The following is a 27846-nucleotide window of genomic DNA, read 5'->3' on the forward strand; positions in this document are numbered from 1 at the left end:
CTACTAATTTTTTGAGTTAATCTTGTATCCTGCCACCTTACTGAAGGAGTTTATCAGCTGTAAGAGTTCCCTGGTAGAATTTTTGGGGTCATTTATGTATACTACCATATCGTCTGCAAATAATGAAAGTTTGACCTTTTCCTTTCCAATTTGTATCCCTTTAATCTCCTTTTGTTTTCTTATTGCTCTAGCTAGAACTTCAAGTACTATGTTGAATAAGTATTGGGAGAGTGGACAGCCTTGCCTTGTTCCTGATTTTAGTGGAATTGCTTTGAGTTTCTCTCCATTTAATTTGATGTTGGCTGTCAGTTTGCTGTAAATTGCCTTTATTATGTTTAGGTATGTTCCTTGTATTCCTGATCTCTCTAGAACCTTTATCATGAAGGGGTGTTGGATTTTGTCAAAGGCTTTTTTGGCATCCAATGAGATGATCATGTGGTTTTTTTCTTTCTGTTTGTTTATATGGTGTATTATATTGACAGATTTTCGTATGTTGAACCATCCTTGCATCCCTGGGATGAAGCCTACTTGGTCATGGTGGATAATTTTTTTGATGTGTTCCTGGACTCAGTTAGTCAGTATTTTATTGAGTATTTTTGCATCAATGTTCATGAGGGAGATTGGTCTGCAATTCTCTTTCTTTGTTACATCTTTGTGTGGTTTGGGTATTAGGGTAACTATAGCCTCATAAAAAGAATTTGGTAATGTTCCTTCTGTATCTAGTGTGTGGAACAATTTGAAGAGTATTGGTATTAGCTCTTCTTTGAAAATCTGGTAGAATTCTGTGCTGAAACCCTCTGGTCATGGTTTTTTTTTTTTTTTTTTTTGGTTGGGAGACTTTTAATGACCGTTTCTATTTCCTTAGGGGTTACTGGTCTATTTAAATTGTTTATCTGGTCTTGATTTAACTTTGGTATGGGGTACCTATCCAGGAAATTGTCCATTTCTTTCAGATTTTCCAATTTTGTGGAGTACAAGTTTTTGAAGTATGACCTGATGATTCTCTGGATTTCCTCATTGTCTGTTGTTATGTCTCCCTTTTCATTTCTGATTTTGTTAATTTGGATGCTGTCTCTCTCTGCTTTTTGGTCAATTTGGATAAGGGCTTGTCTATCTTGTTGATTTTCTTAAAGAACCAACTCTTTGTTTCATTGATTCTTTTTATTGTTCTCTTTGTTTCTATTTTATTGATTTCAGTCCTCAGTTTGATTATTTCCTGGCATCTGTTTCTCCTGGTTGAGTTTACTTCTTCTTGTTCTAGAGCTTTCAGTTGTGCTGTTAAGTCACTAGTGTGAGATTTCTCCAGCTTCTTTATGTGGGCATTTAGAGCTATGAATTTTCCTCTTAGCACTGCTTTTATGGTGTGCTGTAAGTTTGGGTATGTTGTACATTCCTTTTCATTGAATTCTAGGAAATCTTTAATTTCTTTCTTCCTTGACCCATTGGTGATTCAACTGGCATTATTCAGTTTCCATGAGATTATAGGCTTTCTGTCATTTTTGTTGCTGTTGAAATCTATCTTTAAGCCATGGTGGTCTGATAAGACACAGGAGGTTATTTCAATTTTTTTGTATCTGTTGAGATTTGCTTTGTGACCAAGCATGTGGTCGATTTTGGAGAAGGTTCCATGGGGTGCTGAAAAGAATGTATATTCTTTTGTTTTAGGGTGGAATATTCTGTAAATATCTATTAAGTCTATTTGAGTCATAATGTCTGTTAGTTCCTTTATTTCTCTGTTAAGTTTCTGTCTGGCAGACCTGTCCATTGGTGAGAGTGAGGTTTTGAAGTCTCCCACTACTAGTGTATGGGGTTTGATGTGCGATTTAAGCTTTAGTAATGTTTCTTTTAAGAATGTAGGTGCCCTTGTATTTGGGGCATAAATATTCAGAATTGAGACTTCATTTGTTGGATTTTTCCTGTGATAAATATGTAATGTCCTCCTTGATCTCTTTCGGTTGATTTTAGTTTGAAGTCTATTTTATTAGATATTAGGATAGCTACACCAGCTTGCTTCTTAAATTCATTTGATTGGAAAGTCTTTTCCCAGCCTTTCATTTTGAGGTAGTGTCTGTCTTTGAAGTTGAGGTGTATTTCTTGTATGCAGCAAAAGGATGGATCTTGTTTTCATATGCATTCTGTTAGCCTGTGTCTTTTTATAGGTGAGTTGAGACCATTGATATTGATGGATAGTAATGACCAGTTATTGTTAATTCTTCTTATTTTTTTGTGGTAGTGTTCTATGTTTCCCTTCTTTGGTATTTGTTGTTATGGGACTATCTATTGCCTGTGTTTTCATGGGTGTATCTAACTTCCTTAGGTTGGATTTTTCCTTCAAGTGCTTCCTGTAGGGCTTGATTTGTAGAGAGATATTGTTTAAATCTGGTTTTATCATGGAATATTTTGTTTACTCCGTCTACATTGATTTAGAGTTTTGCTGGGTATAGTAGTCTGGGTTGGCCTTCATGGTTTCTTAGTGTCTGCATAACGTCTGTCCATGACCTTCTGGCTTTTAGAGTCTCCATTGAGAAATCAGGTGTTATTCTTATGGGTCTGCCTTTATATGTTACTTTGCCTTTTTCCTTTGCAGCTCTTAATATTTTTTCTTTATTCTGTATGTTTAGTGGTTTGATTATTATGTGGCAAGGGGACTTTTTTTGATCCAGTCTATTTGGTATTCTGTAACCTTCTTATATCTTTATAGGCATTTCCTTCTTTAGGTTGGGAAAGTTTTCTTCTATGATTTTGTTGAATATATTTTCTGTGCCCTTGCATTGGTATTCTTTTCCTTCTTCTATCCCTATTATTCTTAGGTTTGGTCTCTTCAAGGTGTCCCAAATTTCCTGGACATTTTGGGTCATGACTTTGTTGGCTTTCATGTTTTCTTTGACTGATAAATCTATTTCCTCTACTGTATTTTCAATGCCAGAGATCTGCTCTTCCATCTCTTGAATTTTGTTGGTTATACTTGCATCTATAGTTCCTGTTCATTTACTCAGATTTTCTGCTTCCAGCATTACCTCAGTTTGTGTCTTCTTTATTGTCTTCATTTCAGTTTTCAAATTTTGAACTGTTTCCCTCACTTGTTTAATTGCTTTCTCTTGGCTTTCAAGGGATTTACTGATTTCTTCCCATTTTTTGTTTGACTTTTCCTCAATTTCTTTAAGGAAATTTTTCATTTCCTCTTTTAAGATATGTAATATCTTCTTAAAGTCATTTTTATGGTCGATATCTTCTGTTTCTTCTGTGTTGGGATGTTCAGGTCTTGCTGATGTAGGTTCAGATGGAGACATATTAGTTTTTATGTTATTGACTGTATTTTTGTACTGGTGTCTACCCATCTCTTTCTCCACCTGATGCAAGTGGTGTCTGTGTCTGAGGGAGCCTCTCTTGGTCTGATTGATACTCTTGATCCAGTGGGAGCTCTTGGTCTAGTTGGTGCTGATGGACTCTTTGTCTCAGGGAGCAGCTCTTAGTCCAGTTGGTGCTAGTGGGCTCTGTCTTAGGGAGTAGCTGCAGTCTTAGTGCATGGTAGATGGTGGTAGTCTGACCTGTCTGCAGGAGGTCTTCCTGCCAACTGGCCTGAAACTGGGACTCAGTCCAATCGGGTGCTGGCTGGCTCTCTTAGTCCATTCGGGTGCTGGCAGGCTATGTCTCAAGGAACAGTTGCAGTCTCGGTTGGGAACTTCTTGAGACTTGTTCATTTTGTTTACTTTCTAAGCCTTAAAGAACCTCCCTCTAATTCAAAGAGGGAAAGTTTCAATGCAGAGGAAAGACCTAAAAAAATAACATCTTTGGGTATTTACATTCTTTCTGCACCCTCTTCTCCAACAGGCCTTGAATCTTGAAGCAAATGATATGGATGTTTGATTGTTTTCTCCATCTAAAGCAGCCCTGCATTGGGCTGTCTGTCAACTTTTCACCTAGGCATATTTGGACACTATGCCAGATCAACAGTCACTTCCTGTGTGTGGAAGGTAATTTGGTGGTTGCTTTATGTTCATTTAAGAAAATAATAGCAGAAACACTGGAACCTCTGACCTCTCCCTTCTGGCTTATATTACCATTTGAGGTCCCTGTGGAGGAATGGACCTCAAATTCAACTGAAAGGCAATCACCCATAACATTCGTGCAACCACTGCACCAGTGGACACAGCCTGCCTGGCATATTGGTAATGGAGCACATGGGGTCCTTAGCTGAGTGGAACTGGTGGTGACAATTGTCCTCCAGAAGCCAGTGTGGTGCCTCTAGCACTACAAAAGGCAACTGAAAGGGAGAGAGCTACCAGTCTAGTCCTAGCTTTATTTTCCTTGTCTGAGAGCTAAAGCCTGTGATGCCTTCGACAATAAAGACATCCCGTCTAGGTCTAGCATCCACCAACACCATCAATGATAATGTGATAGTCTAAGGGGCCTCAAGGACCTCCCTGGCCAACAACTCAAGAGAAGTAGCCCTTTCATCTTATTGGAATTTTTACCCAACAACCTTAACTGCCTTTTCTCACTCATGTGTGGTGTTTTTGTTTAGCTCTTTATGTAATACCTGCATAGTTCTTACAGATGCTTTTACAAATCAGTGAGATGCTCAAGAGTTTAACACTATGTAATGAAGCCTTTTTACAGAGCGTGGGGAGAATCTCTGAAAGCCTCCTATCATCCATCTTAAATAAGTGCCAGTTGGTGTTGAGCATCTAGTGGACATTTAAAGAGAAATGTTAGCAAAGTGCAGTATAGTACAAATGGATTTATCACTTCTGCTGATCATTTAATTATTGGGGACAGCAGCATGAACAGAAGATACCACCCTTCAACCATCCTCATCCTGGGGTACCTTGCTTACACAATGCCACTGTGCATTGCACTTCCCATGGTGGTCTTTGCAGGGCTAGCTTGTGATGCTCAGGCTGGCTCAGGTCTGTGGGCTGCATTCTGACCTGGTATGCCTGCTTTTAGTACTGGACACTCAGATTTGACAGGCCACAGGCCCTTGTGGCCCTTGTCTTCCATTGGCTGCTAAAAGGACCCTAGGCTGAGCAAACAATTTGTGACCTGTGACCTTTATCTCCCACATGCTCTGGGGATATCTGTCCACCTTAAGACAGGCTTAGTATTTTCTCCTGTGAGGTATTGGTAGGCTTTACATTTTTCCAGAAGCTCCCTAGCACAGCATTGGGCTGGCTGTCAAGTTTTCACCTAGGCATTCCAGTTGACATACAGTGATAAAAAATCAGTATCTTTAATTTTTTAGCTTTGTTGAGGATAAAACCAGGGCATAAAATAAGAAGTAGTAATTTTGAAGTAGATTTGTGTGAGAGTAATACAAAACATCAGATTTTAGTTGGACAAATAATCTACATTCATGAGAATGAACTTAAGATGGAAATTCCATGGATGATGGTAAAATTTGGGTAGGTTATGTGAGACATGGAATATGGTCTGATGAAAAGGCTAATTAAATTTGGGTCAAAGTAGGGAAAGTACGAGAAATACACTAACACGGTTTTGCACAAGTCATATTAAAAGATGTGTTTTGAGGACCTGAATGGGTCACTTTGGCTTGGGCAGTGTATGAGGGATAGAAAGAGCTGAGGATAGCAGATAGATCCTGCAGAACCAGTCAATTAATTGTAATTGGCACAGAGGGCCCCAGAGATCTCCAAGGCCACACTTGAATAAACAATCCTGTTTCCATTTTTATTAAGGAGGCCTAGTCAATGTCCCAAGGGTGGGGGTGGTACTGTCTGCCTTAAGGTCAGGTTGGATGATATACTGGCTCCTGTCCAGGGCCAGCTGGTTATGGTGAGGGAGCCAGAGAACAGTGCAGGATGTTTCTCCCTCCTCCCTTAGTTATGAGTCTCAGCAGGTGATCCTGCTGGGGGGGGGTGGCCTCAGGTAAGTATGATTTCTCCAGGACCAGAGCTGTGATCCAGCCTGTCATATCACAGATACAGTTAAGACCAAAGAGAAGGAGATCTTTTTCAAGCACTTCTAGATGACATTGGTGTGGAATGGGTTTCATACTATCTAGAAGCCAGCAGGACTGAGGGAAGTAAACACAATCCACCACCCCCCCCATCAAGACTGTTTTGAGTACAGACTGGGTGGGATACTCTGGATTCACAGTCCTTCTACAACTCCATTTCTTTGATGTCTAGGATCTAAGATGAAATCCAAACTGTAGATAACAGAACCAAGAGACAGATCACAACTATGTTCAGAGCTTCCGAAAATCAATGAACAATTTATTAGAGTGGCTGAGGATGGAAGAGGATTCTCATTTGGAGGCAGTGTTCCCTGTCGGGAGTCAGAGTTTAAAATGTCATATTTTCATTCAGATTTTGAATTTTAGTTAAGCTAACTAGACTTATTTTATTTTCTGGTCTTATACTATACAATACAGGTGTGCTATTATTAAATATTTTATCAAGAAGTCTTGAAGATTACCCCAAATGCTATGGGATAGAGTGAATGAGGTGTGATTTCTCTAGATGGTATTGCCAAGAGAGATTGACTGAGTCAGAGAAAGTGCAGACTGATACAGAATGAGTCCAAGGACGATTTAATGCCTACTCAGCTTTGGTTGAGAGTTCAGTTCTCCAGAGGCTAAGGAGAAGGTTACATATGCAAGCATAACACAGGGAAATTGGGTTAGATTTAATGTATTTTTATACATTTAAATTATCTTTTAATGACACAGTGTTGATCTCATTCCTTTCATCAAGCTCCAAGCATTTAAGCATTCATACTGCTGATGCTCCACATCACAGAGACTGGTGAGTATCTATGTTCATCTCTCTGTGTGGTTTTGAGTGCCTCTGTATATGGATGGTCTCCATAAACAATGAAATATGTTTGTAGTTCTGACAATAAAACCAGGGCTTCCCCAATACTAGGCAGTTTCTTAACACTTCTGTCTCCAAGCCAGTAATAAAGTTATTGGATGAGAAGTCAGATACTGTCTTCATGCTGGCACAGTGAGTTGATGATGCATCTTAAAATAAAGAAGACATATTTGAGCCTGATAACTCACTGAGCAGCGGGGGTGGGTTCTGTGGATGTTGGAGTTTAAACCCCATATCTCCCTTGTGTGGTATGTGCTATACCTCTGTGCCTTTCCACAATCGGTTTCATAACATTTTAAAAGAAATTCCAATGGTACTAGGTAGGTCCAGATCTCAGTGCAATAGAAACAGGACCAAGAGGCCAGGCTAAAGTCTAGGAACAAAGAGGAAGAGGAGATGTGGTTCAGACACAGATGATGTCATTCCTAAACGAGTTATATTCTACCTAAAGTAGAAAAGAGTAAACCTAGAAGGCTGGGGGAAGTGAACTGGATAACAGAATAGATAATAAACTCATCATTTAGGAGTACTTAAGGAGTACTCTATCCAGTGAGTGTATGAACCCTTGTTTTTCATAGGATGCACTGATTTACCTTCAGGTACTTGTTCCTGCCCAAAGCTATGGGAAGCTTCAACACCAGTTTGGGAGGAGGCTTCATTTTGGTGGGCTTCTCAGACTGGCCTCAACTAGAAATCATCTTCTTTATTTATATTTTGATTTTCTACTCTCTAACTCTCTTTGGCAACACCACCATCATTGCTCTTTCCCGAATGGACCCTCAATTACACACTCCCATGTACTTCTTCCTCTCCCACCTCTCCTTCCTGGACCTCTGCTTCACCACCAGCACTGTGCCCCAGCTCCTGATCAACCTTCATGGACTTGACAGGACCATCAGCTATGGAGGGTGTGTGGCCCAGCTGCTCATATCTCTTGCTCTGGGCTCCACAGAGAGTTTGCTCCTGGTGGTGATGGCCTTTGACCGCTATGCTGCTGTGTGCCGTCCACTGCACTACATGACCATCATGCACCCCCTTCTCTGCCAGGCATTGGCTGTTGTCTCCTGGGTGGGAGGCCTCGTGAACTCTCTGATCCAGACAAGCCTCATGATGACCATGCCCCTCTGTGGCCATCGACTGAATCACTTCTTCTGTGAGATGCCTGTGTTCCTCAAGTTGGCCTGTGAAGACACAGAAGGAACAGAGGCCAAGATGTTTGTGGCCAGAGTGGTGATTGTTGCAATTCCAGCTGTGCTCATCCTGGGCTCCTATGCTCAGATTGCCAGGGCAGTGCTGAGGGTCAAGTCAACAGCTGGGCGCAGAAAGGCTATTGGGACCTGTGGTTCCCACCTCCTGGTAGTTTCTCTGTTTTATGGCTCAGCCACCTACACATACTTACAGCCCAAGGACAGCTATTCTGAGAGCAAAGGGAAGTTTGTTGCCCTTTTTTATACTATCATCACCCCCATGTTCAACCCTCTGATTTATACCCTGAGGAACAAGGATGTGAAGGGGGCTCTGTGGAAGGTGTTAGGGAGAGGAACAGCCACAGGATAGGAAAGAACAGGTGAGCAGTGAAAAGTTTTATATTCTGTCAGTCCAGAGGGTTTCAGTGGGAGAGAGGAGTTGGATGTCAATGTAAGCACAATTAATTATGTACATTCATGTGACTGTCAAAGCATATAAAAATAGAAAAACAAAAACAAAAACAGTCCTGGGCTGGCAAGATGGCTCAGCAGAAAAAGGATTTGCTGCCCTGAATTGGAGTTTGATGCCTGAATTCCATATGGTGGAAAAGATAGTCAAGACCTCTGACCTCCCTATGTGTGTGTGTGTGTGTGTGTGTGTGTGTGTGTGTGTGTGTGTGTGTGTGTGTGTGTACAATAAATCATTAAACATAATAAAATTAAAACAGTCCCCAAGAGGCATCAGAACTTTAATATCAGCCTTGTTTGGAATTTGGAGTGCGGATCTGCTCTCCAAGTTACTCTCTGTCATCACTGCTCAGCAAGGATTAATGTGAATTCAGACACAACTTTCCATAGAAGAGACTAGCAGAGGCTGACTGTGAGCACCTGTGGAAATGGGCTGGGTTCTTGGCAGGGAAGAGTACTGTGAACACTTGTGGGAACTGGATTGGTTCTTGGCGAGTCTGAATGTCATCGGATTTATAATTCTGAGTTGCAACACTCCAAGTCAGATGTGGTGTCATACAGTGGACACTGTGACCCAAGGGTTCACTCTGATTTTCTATCCATTTTGTGTTTTCATTTTAATTTAATATCCATACATTGATCAAATCCACCCACAGGTCTTTCTTCCAATTTCTATCCTTTCCCTCAACACCACTTTTGTCTCCCAACTTCATGCCTTTAAAAAAAAATACATGGGGTCCATGTAGGGCCACCTGCATATGCATGGATGTGGAGCATCAGGTCTAAGTGGGGCCTCAACATCACACCATTTTCTGATGTATTGTGACCCTATCTGGCTTCAGTCATAACTCAGGGTCTTTTGTGAAGGCCTCTTATGCTAGTGCTTACCATTCCTAGCTTGGAATAAACAAGCTGATGATGAGCAGAGCTGCTTTGTGTAGCGTGTGAAATTCAGACATGGGGTCATTTACCCTCTTGGAGAAAAAGGCAGAGTCATTTATTACTTACGCTGCAACAAAGCAAGGCCAGAAAGATCTCCTAGCAGAACCCTGAGTATCTATCATGCCAACTGGCAGCATTCCTCTCCTGTTAGATAGAGGTGAGGATAGGGAAAGTGATTATACATATAATAAACTAAGGAGAATTCAAAGAAATCTAAACTTATATATGTCCTGATGCAAAAATTTATATAGAATAAAATCTGTATTTGTGAAAAAAATTAGTAATGGAAATTTAAAAGAAGCAAGGGAAAGGCTACTATTTATCATGTGACCAGCTATGTGAAAGTTGATTTGGGGCTCCATTTCACTTCTCTTCATCTCTGTTTTATTTGACTATCAGTCTTCCATCACTACTGTTTACTTCCATGTATTTAAATGGTGGTTTGGTGTTTACAAGTGCAGGGATCTTTGTTGATAGACTTTTGAAAGTATGGTAAATTTTTTGTTAACTGAATCATGTTTTATTATAATAATTTCCACTGATTTTGCTTATGTTTGCAACTCATTTTGCCAACCATGTCATTAATCCTTTCTCAGTATTGCCAAAGTTGTTATATTTTGTTGTATTCTTTGGCTGATGCAAAAATACAATTCTCACCTCAAAAGGTATTTTGTGGATTTTCCTGGGCAGATGTGAGGAAACATCTACTCACCTAAGATAGAGCAACCATAACAAACCAAAGAAGTTATTTCACCCTACTCTACCTTAACAAACCAAGAATTCATTTGGGTTCACTTACAGGAGTGTGAAAGGCTCAAAGGCATCTGCATTACCAAAAAGCCCATCCCAGTATTGGTGATGGCACAGGAAAGCCACATTCCTGGACTGGACTTTCCTGCCCAACTTGCAGGTGTCTCAGCCAGTCAGATGGAATGTCTTCTCCATAGCAGTTGTCTCTGCTTATGTAAACTTGGGGAAGACTGGTGTACATCTCGTTAGTTTCAGGAACTTCTTTTTTTTTTTTCATTTTTTTTTATTAAGGAATTTTCTACTCACTCCACATACCATCCACAGATATCCCTTTCTCCTTCCTCCCAACCCAGCCCTCTCTCTCAAGCCCCCGCCTCTGCATCCCCACATCCCCCAAATCAAGGTCTCCCATGGGGAGTCAGCAGAGCCTGGCACACTGAGTCTAGGCAATTCCAAGCCCCTTCCCACTGCACCAAGGCTGTGCAAGGTGTCACACCACAAGCACCAGGGACTGACCCAATCTCTCTGTAGGGTGCCCCCCAAACAGTTTGAGCCAAAAAACCATCTTCCGTATCCAGAGGGCCTAGTCCAGTCCCATGGGGGCTCCACAGCCACCAATCCACAGTTCATGGGCTCCCAATAGTGTGGCCTGTCATCTCTGCACGTCCTCTCATCATGATCTCGTCGTCCCTTACCTGCAGAATCCCTACTCTCTCTATCATTTGGATTCCTGGAGCTCAGCCTGGTGTCTGGCCATGAATCTCTGCATCTGCCTCCATCAGTCACTGGACAAAGGCTCTATGATGACAGCTAGGTTATTCCCTAGACCAGTCACCAGAGTAGACCAGTCCAGGCACCCTCTGGACCACTGCCAGCAGATCAAGGTGGGGTCAACTTGTGGATTCCTGAGAGCCTCCCCAGACCCTGCCTCTTCCTATTCCCATGATGTCTTCATCTGTCATGGTATCTTCCTCCCTGCCCTCCCACTCTGTCCCTGTTCCAGCTTGACCCTCCCATTTCCATATGTTCTCATTCCCCATGCTTGCCCTCTGCCACCCCACCACACCCAGTCTGCTCATGTAGATCTCATCCACTTCTCCTTTGCAAGTTCATCCATGTGTCCCTCCTAGGGTCTTTCCCTATTAGCTAGCCTCTCTGGAGTTGTGGGTTGCAGTCTAGCCATCCCTTCCCTCACATCTGGTATCCACTTATGAGTGAGTATGTACTGTGTTTGTCCTTCTGAATCTGGGTTACCTCACTCAGGATGATACTTTCTAGGTCCATCCATTTGCCTGCAAATTTCATGATATCACTGTTTTTTACTGCTGAGTAGTACTCCATTGTGTGTATGTGTCACATTTTCTTTATCCATTCTTCAGTTGAGGGGCATCTAGGTTGTTTCCAGGTTCTTGCTGTTATGAATAATGCTGATATAAACATAGTTGAGCATGTGTCCTTGTGGTAAGATTTAGCATTCCTTGTATATATGCCCAAGAGTGGTATAGGTGGGTCTTGAGGAAGACTTATTCCCAATTTTCTGAGAAACCACCATACTGATTTCCAGAGTGGCTGTACAACTTTGCATTCCCACCAACAGTGGAGGAATGTTCCCCTTGCTCTACATCCTCTCCAACCTAAGCTGTCTTCAGTGTTTTTGATGTTAGCCATTCTGACAGAGTTGTTTTGTTTTGCATTTCCCTGATGACTAAAGATGTTGGCAATTCTTTAAATGTCTTTCAGCCATTTGAGATTCTTCTATTGAGAATTCTCTGTTTAGCACTGTAGCCCATGTTTTACTTGGATTGTTCAGTATTTTGAAGTCTAGCTTTTTGAGTTCTTTATATATTTTGGAGATCAGCCCTCTGTCAGATGTGGGGTTGGTGAATATCTTTTCCCATTCTGTAGGCTGTTGTTTTGTCTTATTGACCATGTTCTTTGCTCTACAAAAGCTTCTCAGTTTCAGATGGTCCCATTAATTGTCACTCTCAGTGTCTGTGCTACTGGTGTTATATTCAGGAAGTGGTCTCCTGTGCCAATGAGTTCCAGACTACTTCCTACTTTCTCTTCTATGAAGTTCAATGTAACTGGATTTATGTTGAGGTCTTTGATCCACTTGGACTTGAGTTTTGTGCATAGCGACAGATATGGATCTGTTTGCAATCTTCTGTATGTTGACATCCAGTCATGCCAGCACCATTTGTTGAAGATGCTTTCTTTTTTCCATGGTACAGTTTTGGCTTCTTTTTCAAAAATCATATGTTCGTAGGTGTGTGGATTAATGTCAAGGTCTTCAATTCGATTCCATTGGTCTGTATGTCAGTTTTTAATGCCAGTACCAAGCTATTTTTATTACTATAGCTCTATAGTAGAGCTTGAAGGTCAGGGATTATGATGCCTCCAGAGGTTGCTTTATTATACAGGATTCTTTTAGCTATCCTAGGTTTTTTGTTTTTCCATATAAAGTTAAGTATTGTTCTTTCTAAGTCTGTGAAGAATTGTGTTGGGATTTTGATGGGGATTGCCTTGAATCTGTAGATTGCTTTTGGTAAGATTGCCATTTTTACTATGTTGAGTCTATCTATCCATGAGCATGGGAGATCTTTCCATTTTCTGATATCTTCTTTGCTTTCTTTCTACAGAGACTTAAAGTTATTATACAGGTCTCTCACTTGCTTAGTAAGAGTTACTCCAAGGTATTTTATATCATTTGTGGCTATTGTAAAAGGTGGTATTTTTCTGATTTCTTTCTCAGCCCATTTATCATTTGTATATAGGAGGGCTACTGATTTTTTTGAGTTAATCTTGTATCCTGCCACCTTACTGAAGGAGTTTATCAGCTGTAAGAGTTCCCTGGTAGAATTTTTGGGGTCACTTATGTATACTACCATATCATCTGCAAATAATGAAAGTTTGACTTTTTCCTTTCCAATTTGTATCCCCTTGATCTCCTTTTGTTGTCTTATTGCTCTAGCTAGAACTTCAAGTACTATGTTGAATGAGAATTGGGAGAGTGAACAGCCTTGCCTTGTTCCTGACTTTAGTGGAATTCCTTTGAGTTTCTCTCCATTTAATTTGATGTTGGCTGTCGGCTTGCTGTAAATTGCCTTTATTATGTTTAGGTATGTTCCTTGTATTCCTGATCTCTCTAGAACCTTTATCATGAAGGGGTGTTGGATTTTGTCAAAGGCTTTTTTGGCATCCAATGAGATGATCATGTGGGTCTTTTTTCTTTCTGTTTGTTTACATGCTGTATTACATTGACAGATTTTCATATGTTGAACCATCCTTGCATCCCTGGGATGAAGCCTACTTGGTCATGGTGGATAATTTTTTTGCTGTGTTCTTGGATTCAGTTAGTCAGTGTTTTATTGAGTATTTGTGCATCAATGTTCATGTGGGAGATTGGTCTGTAATTCTCTTTCTTTGTTACATCTTTGTGTGATTTGGGTGTCAGGGTAGCCTCATAAAAAGAATTTGGTAATGTTCCTTCTGTTTCTAGTGTGTGGAACAATTTGAAGAGTATTGGTATTAGCTCTTCTTTGAAAATCTGGTAGAATTCTGCACTGAAACCATCTGGTCCTGGGCTTTTTTTGGTTGGGAGACTTTTAATGACCATTTCTATTTCCTTAGTGGTTATTGGTCTATTTAAATTGTTTATCTGGTCTTGATTTAACTTTGGTATGGGATACCTATCCAGGAAATCGTCCATTCCTTTTAGATTTTCTAATTTTGTGGAGTAGAGGTTTTTGAAGTATGACCTGATGATTCCCTGGATTTCCTCATTGTCTGTTGTTATGTATTCCTTTTCATTTCTGATTTTGTTAATTTGGATGCTGTCTCTCTCTCTGCTTTTTGGTTAATTTGGATAAGGGCTTGTCTATCTTGTTGATTTTCTCAAAGAACCAACTCTTTGTTTCATTGATTCTTTGTATTGTTCTCTTTGTTTCTATTTTATTGGTTTCAGTCCTCAATTTGATTATTTCCTGGCATCTGTTTCTCCTGGGTGAGTTTACTTCTTCTTATTCTAGAGCTTTCAGTTGTGCTGTTAAGTCACTACTGTGAGATTTCTCCAGCTTCTTTATGTGGGCATTTAGAGCTATGAATTTTCCTCTTAGCACTGCTTTTATGGTGTGCCATAAGTTTGGGTATGTTGTACATTCCTTTTCATTGAATTCTAGGAAATCTTTAATTTCTTCCTTTATTTCTTCCTTGACACATTGGTGATTCAATTGGGCATTATTCAGTTTCCATGAGATTATAGGCTTTCTGTAATTTTTGTTGCTGTTGAAGTCTAACTTTAAGCCATGGTGGTATGATAAGACACAGGAGGTTATTTCAATTTTTTTATATCTGTTGAGATTTGCTTTGTGACCAAGCATGTGGTCGATTTTGCAGAAGGTTCCATGGGGTGCTGAAAAGAAGGTATATTCTTTTGTGTTAGGGTGGAATATTCTGTAAATATTTATTAAGTCTATTTGAGTCATAATGTCTGTTAGTTCCTTTATTTCTCTGTTAAGTTTCTGTCCGGCAGACCTGTCCATTGGTGAGAGTGGGGTGTTGAAATCTCCCACTACTAGTGTATGGAGTTTGATGTGCGATTTAAGCTTTAGTAGTGTTTCTTTTATGAATGTAGGTGCCCTTGTATTTGGGGCATAAATATTCAGAATTGAGACTTCATCTTGTTGGATTTTTCCTGTGATAAATATGTAATGTCCTTCTCGATCTCTTTTGATTGATTTTAGTTTGAAGTCTATTTTATTAGATATTAGGATAGCTACACCAGCTTGCTTCTTAAATTCATTTGATTGGAAAGTCTTTTCCCAGCCCTTCATTTTGAGGTAGTGTCTGTCTTTGAAGTTGAGGTGTGTTTCTTGTATGCAGTAAATGGATGGACCTTGTTTTCGTATACATTCTGTTAGCCTGTGTCTTTTTATAGGTGAGCTGAGACCATTGATAGTGATAGATATTAATGACCAGTTATTGTTAATTCTTGTTATTTTTTTGTGGTAGTGTTGTATGTTTCCTTTCTTTGGTATTTGTTGGTATGGGACTATCTATTGCCTGTGTTTTCATGGGTGTACCTAACTTCCTTAGGTTGGATTTTTTTTCTTCAAGTGCTTTCTGTAGGGCTGGATTTGTGGAGAGATATTGTTTAAATCTGTTATTTATTTATTTATTTATTTAAATTCATTCATTCATTTATTTTTAAATCTGGTTTTATCATGGAATATTTTGCTGGGTATAGTAGTCTGGGTTGGCATTCATGGTTTCTTAGTGTCTGCATAACATCTGTCCATGACCTTCTGGCTTTTAAAGTCTCCATTGAGAAGTCAGGTATTATTCTTACGGGTCTGTCTTTATATGTTACTTGTCTTTTTTCCTTTGCAGCTCTTAATATTTTTTTCTTTATTCTGTATGTTTAGTGGTTTGATTATTATGTGGCGAGGGGACTTTTTTTTTTTTTTTGATCCAGTCTATTTGGTGTTCTGTAACCTTCTTGTATCTTTATAGGCATTTCCTTCTTTAGGTTGTGAAAGTTTTCTTCTATGATTTTGTTGAATATATTCTCTGTGCCTTTGAGTTGGTATTCTTCTCCTTCTTCTATCCCTATTATTCTTAGGTTTGGTCTCTTCAAGGTGTCCCAAATTTCTGGACATTTTGGGTCATGACTTTGTTGGCTTTCGTGTTTTCTTGACTGATAAATCTATTTCCTCTACTATATCTTCAATGCCAGAGATCTGCTCTTCCATCTCTTGCATTTTGTTGGTTGTACTTACATCTATAGTTCCTGTTCATTTACTCAGATTTTCTGCTTCCAGCATTACCTCAGTTTGTGTCTTCTTTATTGTCTCCATTTCAGTTTTCAAATCTTGAACTGTTTCCCTCATTTGTTTAATTGCTTTCTCTTGGCTTTCAAGGGATTTACTGATTTCTTCCCATTTTTTGTTTGACTTTTCCTCAATTTCTTAAGGGAAATTTTCATTTCCTCTTTTAAGATCTGTAATATCTTCTTAAAGTCATTTTTATGGTTGATATTTTAAAGTCATTTTTATGGTTGATATCTTCTGTTTCTTCTGTGTTGGGATGTTCAGGTCTTGCTGATGTAGGTTCTGATGGAGACATATTGGTTTTTATGTTGTTGACTATTTTTGCACTGGCGTCTACCCATCTCTTTCTCCACTTGGTGCAGCGGTGTCTGTGTCTGAGGGAGCCTCTCTTGGTCTGATTGGTACTCTTGATCCAGTGGGAGCTCTTGGTCTAGTCGGTGCTGATGGACTCTTTGTCTCAGGGAGCAGCTCTTAGTCCAGTTGGTGCTAGTGGGCTCTGTCTTAGGGAGTAGCTGCAGTCTTAGTGTATGGTAGATGGTGGTAGTCTGACCTGTCTGCAGGAGGTCTTCCTGCCAACTGGCCTGAAACTGGGACTCAGTCTAATCGGGTACTGGCTGACTCTCTCAGTCCAGTTGGGTGCTGGCAGGCTCTGTCTCAGGGAACAGTTGCAGTCTCGGTTGGGAACTTCATGAGACTTGTTCGTTTTGTTTACTTTCTAAGCCTTAAGGAACCTCCCTCTAATTCAAAGAGGGAAAGTTTCAATGCAGAGGAAAGACCTACAAAAACAACTTCTTTGTGTACTTAGATTGTTTCTGTACCCTCTTCTCCAACAGGACCTGAATCTTGAAGCAGGTGATATGGATGTTTGATAGTTTTTCTCCATCTAAAGCAGCCCAGCATTGGGCTGTCTGTCAGCTTTTCACCTAGGCATATTGGGACACTATGCCAGAGCAACAGTCACTTCCTGTGTGTGGAACGTAATTTGGCAGTTGCTTTATGTTCATTTAAGAAAATAATAGCAGGGGCTGGAGAGATGGCTCAGAGGTTAAGAGCACTGGCTGATCTTCCAGAGGTCCTGAGTTCAATTCCAAGCAACCACATGGTGGCTCATAGCCATCTATAATGAGATCTGGTGCCCTCTTCTGGCCTGATGGGATATATGCAGACAGAACACTCACTATACATAATAAATAAATCTTAAAATAATAGCAGAAACACTGGAACCTCTGACCTCTCCCTTCTGGCTTATAGTACCATTTGAGGTCCCTGCGGAGGAATGGACCTCAAATTCAACTGAAAAGCAATTCACCCATAACATTTGTGCTAGGACTGCACCAGTCAACATAGCTTGCCTGGCATATTGGTAATATAGGACATGGAATCCTTCGCTGAGTGGAACTGGTGGTGACAATTGTCCTCCAGAAGCCAGTGTGGTGCCTCTAGCACTACAAAAGGCAACTGAAAGGGAGAGAGCCACCAGTCTAGTCCTAGCTTTATTTTCCTTGTCTGAGAGCTAAAGCCTGTGATGCCTTCGACAATAAAGACATCCCGTCTAGGTCTAGCATCCACCAACACCATCAACAATAATGTCATATTCTAAGGGGCCTCAAGGACCTTCCCTGGCCAACAACTCAAGAGAAGCAGTCCTTTCATCTTATTGGAATTTTTACCCAACAACCTTAACTGTCTTTTCCACTATGTGTGGTGTTTTTGTTTAGCTCTTTATGTAATACCTGCATAGTTCTTACAGATGGTTTTACAAATCAGTGAGATGCTCAAGAGTTTAACACTATATAATGAAGCCTTTTTACAGAGCGTGGGCAGAATCTCTAAAGCCTACTATCATCCATCTTAAATAAGTGCCAGTTGGTGTTGAGCATCTAGTGGACATTTAAAGAGAAATGTTAGCAAAGTGCAGTATAGTACAAATGGATTTATCACTTCTGTTGATCATTTAATTATTGGGGACAGCAGCATGGACAGAAGACACCACCCTTCAACCATCCTCATCCTGGGGTACCTTGATGCATTTCCCATGGTGGTCTTTGCAGGGCTAGCTTGTGATGCTCAGGCTGGCTCAGGTCTGTGGGCTGCATTCTGACCTGGTATGCCTGCTTTTAGTACTGGACACTCAGATCTGACTGGCCACAGGCCAACACTGTGACCCTTGTCTTCCATTGGCTGCTAAAAGGACCCTAGGCTGAGCAAACAATTTGTGACCTGTGACTTTTATTTCCTATGTCCACCTTGCTCTGGGGATATCTGTCCCCCTTAATACAGGCTTAGTATTTTCTCCTGTGAGCTATTGGTAGGCTTTACATTTTTCCAGAAGCTCCCTAGCACAGCATTGGGCTGGCTGTCAACTTTTCACCTAGGCATTCCAGTTGACATACAGTGATAAAAAAATAATATCTTTAATTTTTTAGCTTTGTTGAGGATAAAAACCAAGGCATAAATTAAGAACTAGTAATTGAAGCAGATTTGTGTGAGAGTAATACAAAACATCAGATTTTAATTGGACAAATAATCTACATTCATGAGAATGAACTTAAGATGGAAATTCCATAGATGGTAAAACTTGGTTGGGTTATGTGAGACATGGAATATGGTCTGATGAAAAGGCTAATTTAATTTGGGTCAAAGTAGGGAAAGTATGAGAAATACACTAACACGGTTTTTCACAAGCCATATTAAAAGCTGTGTTTTGAGGCCCTGAATGGGTCACTTTGATTTGGGCAGTGTATGAGAGATAGAAAGAGCTGAGGATAGCAGATAGATCCTGCAGAACCAGTCAATTAATTGTAATTGGCTCAGGGCCCTCCAGAGATCTCCAAGGCCAACCTTGAATAAACAATCCTGTTTCCATTTCTATTAAGGGGGCCCAGTCATGTCCCAAGGGTGGGGGTGGTACTGTCTGCCTTAAGGTCAGGTTGGATGATATACTGGCTCCTGTCCATGGCCAGCTGGTTATGGTGAGGGAGCCAGAGAACAGTGCAGGATGTTTCTCCCTCCTCCCTTAGTTATGGGTCTCAGCAGGTGATCCTGCTGGGGGTGGTGGCCTCAGGTAAGTATGATTTCTCCAGGACCAGAGCTGTGATCCAGCCTGCCATATCACAGATACAGTTGGGACCAAAGAGAAAGAGGTGTTTCTCAAACACTTCTAGATGACATTGGTGTGGAATGGGTTTCATATTATCTAGAAGCCAGCAGGACTGAGGGAAGTAAACACAACCCCCCCCCCCCCAGGACTGTGGTGAGTACAGACTCGGTGGGATTCTCTGGATTCATAGTCCTTCTATAAACTCAGTTTCTTTGATATCCTAGATCTAAGATGCAAACCAAGTTGTAGACAACAGAAACAGGAGACAGATCACAACCATGGTCAGAGCTGTGAAAATAAATGAAGAACAGTTTATTAGAGTGGCTGAGAATGGAAGAGGATTCTCATTTGGAGGCAGTGTTCCCTGTGGGGAGTTGGAGTTTAAAATGTCATTTTTTCATTCAGACTTTGAATTTTAGTTAAGATGACTAGACTCCTTTTATTTTCTGGTCGTATACTACATGGTGTTAGTGTGCTATTATTAAATATTTCATCAGGAAGTCAAATGCTATGGGATAGAGTGAATGAGATGTGATCTCTCTAGATGGTGTGGGCAAGAGGGAAAGATTCTGTAGAAGCACACACTGCTGCAGAATGATTACAGGATGATTTAGTGCCTACTCGGCTTCGGTTCAGAGTTCAGTTCTCTAGAGACTGAGGAGAGAGTTACATATTCAGGTGTAGCAGGAGAAAGAGAATTGAGTCAAATTGAAGGGTGGATTCTTTAGTAATGAGGGTGATTAGTAAGAAATCTGCCAGACCCCTCCTCTCTTCAGACACAGAATACTGGGTTTTTGTTCCCTCAAAGGTTGCTCCACTGCAGGCAGGCAATCACTAAGTCAGTGTATTGATATGAAGAATATTCTTATCATTTCTAATATCAAGTACTTTACTACTGACAGTGTAGGTCGGTGGTAGACCTACCACCGTGGGGAGTCTTGGGATTGATTCCCAGCACTGCAAACTAGTTATTCCTGGAGGCCATGAACAGACACATCCACATCCACACTCACATCCAGCCACACACACTGGGAGATAAACACAGGCTCTTGGTGATCTCAGTCAAGACCACCAGCAGTGTCAAACATGCAGATGTCAGGTTTCTTTGTGGTTCTTAAGGAGATTGTGAGTAGGGTTTGCATTTTAGAAGATAATTTAACAGTAGAGAAATGTGCACTTTGAGACTGCTACTCTTAGAATTTCTCAGTGTTTTGGTTTTTTTTTTTGTCTGTTTGATCTTTGTTACATTTCAAGCATTGGTCTTCATTCTGCCCTGTGAAGAACAAAGAAAGGCCATCACCTTTTCTATATGAGAAATATTTAAACTTGCGTGTAAGCCACCACACCTATTTTTAACCATCCTGGTTTTTTTTTTTTATCTAAAATGTGCAATGAAGGCATCCAGTTCTCACCCAAGATGCCTTCAGATGGCTAGTTGGTGTTTTAGAAGCACTGGATAGTATACTTTTTTTAAAAAAAATATGAAAATACAGAAGGATCCTCTGTAAATATTAAATGGCTGTGCAGGAGCCACCAGGGACCAGTTATATCAGCCTGACCTAATTTTCTTCCTTTGCTGGAAGAAGATATGGGAAATTCTTAAGGAAATGGTCATTTTGAAACTCCCACCTCCACTGGAGGACCGTGGCATTCGGTAAAGTTTACATATAGTTTATATACAGTCTACATATAGTTTACATACAGTCCTCCCTTCAGTGCAGGGAGGACTGTCACTGTTTGGAAGGAGCCTTGTGATTATTGTGTATGGTCCCGTCATGAGAAGTTTCTCACCCTTCTCAGCTGCGTGCGCTAACGCCATTTACATGAAGCCCAGTTCTGCCCCTTGGCTCACTCATTTTATCTAGAGTGGAGCTTGCTGGTGGGCTCACACTCCTGGCTTCACTGTGTGGAATTTACCAGGAACCCAATGCCAAGTACACATGAGGAGTAATGTGCCACTATTCTAGAAAGGTGAAAGACTCAAAGGGAATTGGCTAAGCTGAGGTCTTTTTGTGATCAGTAGAAGTGGATGTGAGCAAATCACAGCCAGGAGCCTAGGGAAGGGTGGGAAAATATTCTATGAAGCATTAGTAATGCATTATAAATGCAATTACTGGTTCTAAGCAGTAGAAGTGTGTCAAATGCAGGCACGGTGAGATCACCTGTGGCGAACACATGGTGTCCTTAGCATCAGTCTTATGGGGGCTTTAGGATACTTCAACTGATCTTGGATATTTAGTTCTGAAGACCATCCAATCTCAGCAGGGCCCTTGAGACTAGGAAGTAGAAGGAATTCTCAAAGGAAAAACATTCTGATGGCTGTCCACACCAAATGATCATCACAGGGATACATAACATACAAAACAGACATACAAGTAACAGTATACAGCCCAAGCAGGTTATATTTAGGAATATATACGCATGTAAATATACATATATGTATACAACAACAATTAATGAAAAAGAGCACAGGTTGGTTTATGGGAGGGTCTAGAGGGAGAAAAGGGAAGGGGGAAAATGATCATAATCTCAAAAATAAAAGAAGTAATGAAAACATAAAGGCTCACACGGGGGCAGGCAAGCATCAAGGTTTTGATTAGACAGAAGGAAGGAAACCAACATAACATAGTAGTGGTGGGAACGCCCCCTAGAGGATATATGGTGTAGTACCTCCCTTCTTGACCACCATCTTCCTGTTCTCATCCTTAAGAAAGAAGGCACCTCCACATCTCTTTCTAAATATGGTTGAGACTGCTTTTCTCTGAACCTCTGAAAGCTGGTGCTGCCTTCAGACTTGGAGTCTCTTCTTCTGGTTTCACATGGCAGTCTTTCTTCTGCATCCTAGAATTATAATTGCAGATATGCTGGAAACAGCAATGCTCTCTGGAAGCCTGAGAATGGTGGTCCAGGTAAATAATCACATGAGAAATTAAGTTTGACGACACAGTCTGTATGTGAAGGTACAGTGCCTGGGAGGCTCTTACAGCAAGGGGTTAGCTCAGATGAGAGGCATTGAAGCCTATCTCTTTCAGAAGTGTTTATCAGCACAGCTGATGTTCAAACCCACATCACTCTTGTGTGTGTCATGGTGGTGATGCAGTCTGCAACGCAGTACAGGTTATACATGGACGTTCTTCACCCATACAAATGAGGTGTCAACCACATCAGTCTCAAATGTCTGCAACATCACCCCTGATGAAGAACTGCTGTCTCAAACGAGGTGACATGTAAAGGTGATTGAACAGTGTTGGAGTATAGCTAGCTACTGACAACCAGTTTTCTGGTTAGGTAAACTCTGTAGCTGTTGCTCTTTCTGAAACAAGCACATGAGAGTAAAGTTAACTCTTGACAGGATTATGATTGTGCAATTAACAGTGTTTTGCATCCATTCTCTCCCTCCTGCCCCCTCCCTCTGTACCTGTTCCTTTAGTACAATTTCCCCAAAGAGTACAATCTTATACCTATGTTTTTAAATACTGTTAGGCCTCTAGACACTTTTTAAATCCTACATATCTTGCACTTGTGTCCTGTGATCTGTAACCTCACATTGTCACCTGAATTACACTCCCAGCAGTCGTATTTTATTCTCTTAACGTTTATTTTATTACGTTATTTTTCTTTGACGTTGTGTGTACTGGTGAGGTGGTGAGGTTACACATTTTTTTCTCCAATTCTGGCTTGTTTCTTTTACAGTGTATTTCAGTTGCCTCCATGAAGTTCCAAGTGGCGGTATCTGCTGTTATCATTGTTGAGCCGTTTTGTGAAGGGTGTTTGATAGTTGCAGTCTTACCCTTTGCTCATGGAAACACATTCTTCCAGCACTACTTATGTGAGAGACTGTCCTTTATTCTTTGTGTCCTGGTGTCCTTAGGAAACAGCGGTTGACTGTGTACTGAGATTTGTTCCTGGCCTCTCTCTCCCACCCCAGGGGCCTATGTGCTCTTTATAGCTCTTAAAAACACTGTTGCTTTGTAATGTGCTTGGAAGTATGACATGTCCAGCTTTGTTTTTCTTTCTTAGAGCTAATGTGGCTACTTGGGGTTGTCATCCACATTCTTGTGAACTAGTTGGAAGTTTTGCAATTTTGGTATCTTCCATTACACAGTTGTCCAACTGTGCCTGAGATAGATAAAATGATCCAGCTGTCTCTGTGGGTATTTGTCCAAGAGTAGAGTACTGTTGATAAGTCTTTACTGTAAACACAGTTAAAAAATTATTTTCTCTTTTTAATTTAAATTTCTATTTTTTGAGAATTTCATATATGAGTAATGTATTTATATCATTTCCATCTCTCCTTCTCCCCACTCCAACTTCTTCCATGCCCCTCACTCTCTCAAATTCATGACCTCTTATCCTTTAATTATTGTTTTATAAACACACACACACACACACACACACACACACACAAACACACACACTCTACTGGGTATATTTAGTGTTCTTTGTATATATGTAGTAAACAAACTTTTTCATGTTTATTTTTGCTTTAAATAAGTACGATGTTGGATGCTGGGGAAATTTAAATCTCCAGTAGAGAGCTGTTAGACCCTTTCCTGGATCCTGGCTTCCTTGGGCAGAGGACAATCAGCCGAGCTGCCACTCAATGGCAGCAGGTCAGACTTCCCTCACGGCAGCTCAGCTGTTCTGAAGGTACTACAGATGCTTTGAGGAAGGCATGCTACCACTCCTGCTGCTTATTCCAGCTCCAATTCTTTTAAGAATCTTAAGCTAGATTTTAGATTTTTGTCATCACAAGCCTTGGAAAAATCTAGCAGTCACTTTCACTCAGGGCAGAAGGGAAGAACTTCTCTTACTTATCCCCAAGAAGGGCAGCTGCAGCCCTGCTGCCGCCTCCTGCTCCCACTGCAGCCTGCTGCCGCCTCCTGCTCCCACTGCAGCCTGCTGCCGCTTCCTGCTCCCACTGCAGCCTGCTGCCGCCTCCTGCTCCCACTGCAGCCTGCTGCCGCCTCCTGCTCCCACTGCAGCCTGCTGCCGCTTCCTGCTCCCACTGCAGCCTGCTGCCGCCTCCTGCTCCCACTGCAGCCTGCTGCCGCCTCCTGCTCCCACTGCAGCCTGCTGCCGCCTCCTGCTCCCACTGCAGCCTGCTGCCGCCTCCTGCTCCCACTGCAGCCTGCTGCCGCCTCCTGCTCACACTGCAGCCTGCTGCCGCCTCCTGCTCCCACTGCAGCCTGCTGCCGCTTCCTGCTCCCACTGCAGCCTGCTGCTGCCTCCTGCTCCCACTGCAGCCTGCTGCTGCCTCCTGCTCCCACTGCAGCCTGCTGCCGCCTCCTGCTCACACTGCAGCCTGCTGCCGCCTCCTGCTCACACTGCAGCCTGCTGCCTCTTCCTGCTCCCACTGCAGCCTGCTGCCGCCTCCTGCTCCCACTGCAGCCTGCCGCCGCCTCCTGCTCCCACTGCAGCCTGCTGCCGCCTCCTGCTCCCACTGCAGCCTGCTGCCTCTTCCTGCTCCCACTGCAGCCTGCTGCCGCCTCCTGCTCACACTGCAGCCTGCTGCTGCCTCCCACTGCTGCTCACTGATGCTGGAAGCTAAGGATTACATAGGCACGAAGCTTCCAGTCACAGGATCTATAGCCATAAGGCTGGGTTCTTTTCCCCTCCTTTTTATTAAAAATAGATTTTTTTCTCATATAATAGATTCTGATTCTGATTTGCTCTCCTTGTACTCCTCCCAGTTCCTCCCCACCTCCCCTCCCATCTGATCCACTGTGCCCTTTCTGTGTCTCATTAGAAAACAAGCATTAGAAAACAAATATAATGTAAGATAAAACAAAAACTATCGCATCAGAATAGGACAAAACAGATATGCTGAGACATTCGTGTACATCAGACGTGGTGCCAGGATTAAAAATGCATTCATCCATTCATTTATTTATTCATCCAATCAGTCAATAATATTGTTTGTTATTTTCCAGCTACTGCAGTAAGAGTTGGACGTACAATGCTGAGTGAATCATGCAGCCTAATTTGCACAAGTTAATTGCTAATTATGAAGGCAGAACAGTGTTAACAGTGAGAACAAACAACTTTTTGTAATACACATGACACATTATTTCATGTAACCACAACCCAAATTGCTTGGAGCCAGCGATTTCCTTTGTTTTATGGGTAACTAAGCCGAGACTCATAGAAAAAAATATTTCAGAGCAGGAAGCACAGCTGCCCCATGATAGAGCTGATCTGTGGGGCCATGATATGGACCTAAGGGCGTTAAGTTCAGCATTGACTCATTGATGACAATATTCCAGTTTGGTAAACTTGACAAAAAAGGAACTAGTTAAGTATGCAAAAATGTCTCCCTCTAATCATAGGCTAGATTTTGGAATGACATTTCTGGTTTTCTCTCTCTTTGGCATGCTTTCATATAATCTTATTTATATTTTTATAAGAAGTGTCCATCTTTTGAGGAGAGTGATAGTTTATGTCTATCACGCCTCTACCATTTGTTGGTGTGTTAGCAGTTCATTTGCAGGTAAATCTCTCGAGCTCTAAAAAGGTGAAGGCACATGATGCACTGAAGAAAGTTTATTCAACAGCCATGGTGTATCTGGAATGAAAGTGACATTCATTTGACACCCTCAGTACCAGAGAGGCATGTGATGATATTTATTCATTATTTATTATTTCTGTGATATGCACTAATACCTATTTTTATATTTGGCCAGTCCCCTACCACAGAGGAGCTTCTAGAAGGACAAAGACGTGTGGCATGAGTGTCATCAAGTGTACAGAAGGAACCAGAAGGAAATAGTTTCAAAGAGGGCTTGGACAGAGAGGAGAAAACAGCTTTTTCTGTGGAGTTGAACTGTGAACATTTTTAGCTAAAGAAGCAGGGTCAAGTCCCAAGGAACACATTTCTTGCTATTTTTCTCTCCAAAGAAGTGGAACTACTTCTCAGTCTTGTGTGACAGATGGCAGCTACTGTGAGTGGGGCTTCTAGGATGGGTTCACTGACAGTACCCACGGTGTAGAAGGAGGCAGATGAGAACCCGGGGGTCAAAACTGTGATTGCCTCCTGGCTGGGCCTGGGTTCAAATCTGAAATGAGCTAACGAATAGACCTTAGATTTTCAAAGCACTTTTTAACTTTTCAATAAGAAAGATTGGATCCACAAGTCTGAAGGACCAGGCTGAAGTCTTAGAGCAAATAGCTGAGCTACAGTTCAAACAAAGATGATATCATTCCTAATTCAGTTTATAGAAGAGAAAAATAAGAATAAAAGACTGGATAAAATAGAATTGAATAATAAAACAGATTAATTTGTGATTACTTGAAGAATGCTATGAATAATATCTTAATATGTTTTCTTCAACAGATGCCCTGAATTGTCTTCTGCTGCTGTGCAGGTCAAAGGCTATGGGAAGCTTCAATGCCAGTTTGGGCAGAGGCTTCATTTTGGTGGGCTTCTCAGACTGGCCTCAATTAGAACTCATTCTTTTCATCTACATTTTGATTTTTTACTCCTTAACTATCTTTGGCAACACCACCATCATTGCTCTTTCCCAACTGGACCTCCGATTGCATACACCTATGTACTTTTTTCTCTCCCATCTCTCCTTCTTGGACCTCTGCTATACCACAAGCACTGTGCCCCAGCTCCTGATCAATATTGAGGGACATGACCACACTATCACGTATGGAAGGTGTGTGGCCCAGCTCTTCAGCGTCCTTGCCCTGGGCTCCACAGAGAGTATGCTTCTAGTGGTCATGGCCTTTGACCGCTATGCTGCTGTGTGTCGCCCACTCCTCTACACAACTATTATGCACCCTCTTCTGTGCCAAGCATTGGCTATCTCATCGTGGGTAGCAGGCCTCGTGAACTCCCTGATCCAGACAGGTCTCATGATGGCTATGCCTCTCTGTGGCCATCGACTGAATCACTTCTTCTGTGAGATGCCTGTGTTCCTCAAGTTGGCTTGCAAGGACACAGCTGGAACAGAGGCCAAGATGTTTGTGGCCAGAGCCATAATCTTGGTTTTCCCTGCGACACTGATTCTAGGATCCTATGCACACATTGCCAGGGCTGTGTTGAAGGTCAAGTCAGTATCTGGCCGCAGAAAAGCTTTTGGGACTTGTGGATCACACCTCCTGGTGGTTTCTATGTTTTATGGCTCAACCATCTACACATACTTACAACCAAATGACAGTTATTCTGAGAATGAGGGGAAGTTTGTTGCCCTTTTTTATACCATAGTCACCCCCATGCTCAACCCTCTGATTTATACCCTGAGGAACAAGGATGTGAAGGGGGCTCTGTGGAAGGTACTAGGGAGAGGTATAGAATCAAGGTAGTAAAAAACAACTTTTTTTCTATGATGTCTCTAGGATAATTGAGCCCATTGGTCTCTAGAAAACAATTCTTATGGGCTTGTGGAGAAAAAAGTTTCACTGGAAAAGAGGGGGAGAGGAAAGAAGATAACATGGGGTAAAAATGATCAAAATATAGTATATACATTTATGAAGTTGTCAGAAATACTAAATATATCCTCAGTAGGCACCCGGACTTGGTGCCTTCCTTGTGGGAAGTTGGAAGTGAGAATCTCCTGTGGTGCTTTTTAGGTCACTCTCTGGTCATTGCTCAGCAGGGGGTGAGTAATTGTATCACAGCTTTCCAAAACAAAAAACAAAAACACGAGGTTGAGAAGACTATACTGTGGGAGAGGGGTTGAGAGTGAGAGAATTAGCTCTGAATGACTCTTTGCAAAGTCAGATCC

The 27846-nt window shown here is 41.5% G+C and overlaps 3 protein-coding genes across 3 annotated transcripts in view; all 3 read left to right on the plus strand.

Annotated features, from left to right (window-relative positions):
• Nucleotides 1-3860: 3860 nt before the first annotated feature.
• LOC131916846 (olfactory receptor 2Y1B-like) lies at nt 3861-27445 on the plus strand. Its single transcript, XM_059270408.1, has 3 exons — nt 3861-3974; nt 6720-6770; nt 26448-27445. The coding sequence occupies exons 2-3, from the start codon at nt 6749-6751 to the stop codon at nt 27422-27424; spliced, it is 999 nt and encodes a 332-aa protein (XP_059126391.1). The 5' UTR covers nt 3861-3974; nt 6720-6748; the 3' UTR covers nt 27425-27445.
• Nucleotides 3911-27846, plus strand: part of LOC131916850 (olfactory receptor 2Y1B-like) — a 69962-nt gene continuing 46026 nt past the window's right edge. Inside the window, exons 1-2 of the mRNA XM_059270414.1 lie at nt 3911-3974; nt 6720-6770. The gene's annotated coding sequence lies outside the window, so the exon portion shown is untranslated. The remainder of the gene's footprint in view (nt 3975-6719; nt 6771-27846) is intronic.
• LOC131916848 (olfactory receptor 2Y1B-like) lies at nt 6719-8600 on the plus strand. Its single transcript, XM_059270412.1, has 2 exons — nt 6719-6770; nt 7418-8600. The coding sequence occupies exon 2, from the start codon at nt 7461-7463 to the stop codon at nt 8394-8396; it is 936 nt and encodes a 311-aa protein (XP_059126395.1). The 5' UTR covers nt 6719-6770; nt 7418-7460; the 3' UTR covers nt 8397-8600.

The sequence above is a fragment of the Peromyscus eremicus genome, chromosome 8a, assembly GCF_949786415.1.
Source record: "Peromyscus eremicus chromosome 8a, PerEre_H2_v1, whole genome shotgun sequence".
NCBI lineage: Eukaryota > Metazoa > Chordata > Mammalia > Rodentia > Cricetidae > Peromyscus > Peromyscus eremicus.

Coding starts and splice junctions, on each gene's coding strand:
- LOC131916846 (XM_059270408.1), top strand. CDS start 6,749: ATGCTCCACATCACAGAGACTG. Junction 6,771..26,447: donor GCTCCACATCACAGAGACTG/GTGAGTATCTAT, acceptor TTTCTTCAACAG/ATGCCCTGAATTGTCTTCTG.
- LOC131916848 (XM_059270412.1), top strand. CDS start 7,461: ATGGGAAGCTTCAACACCAGTTTGGGAGGAGGCTTCATTTTGGTGGGC.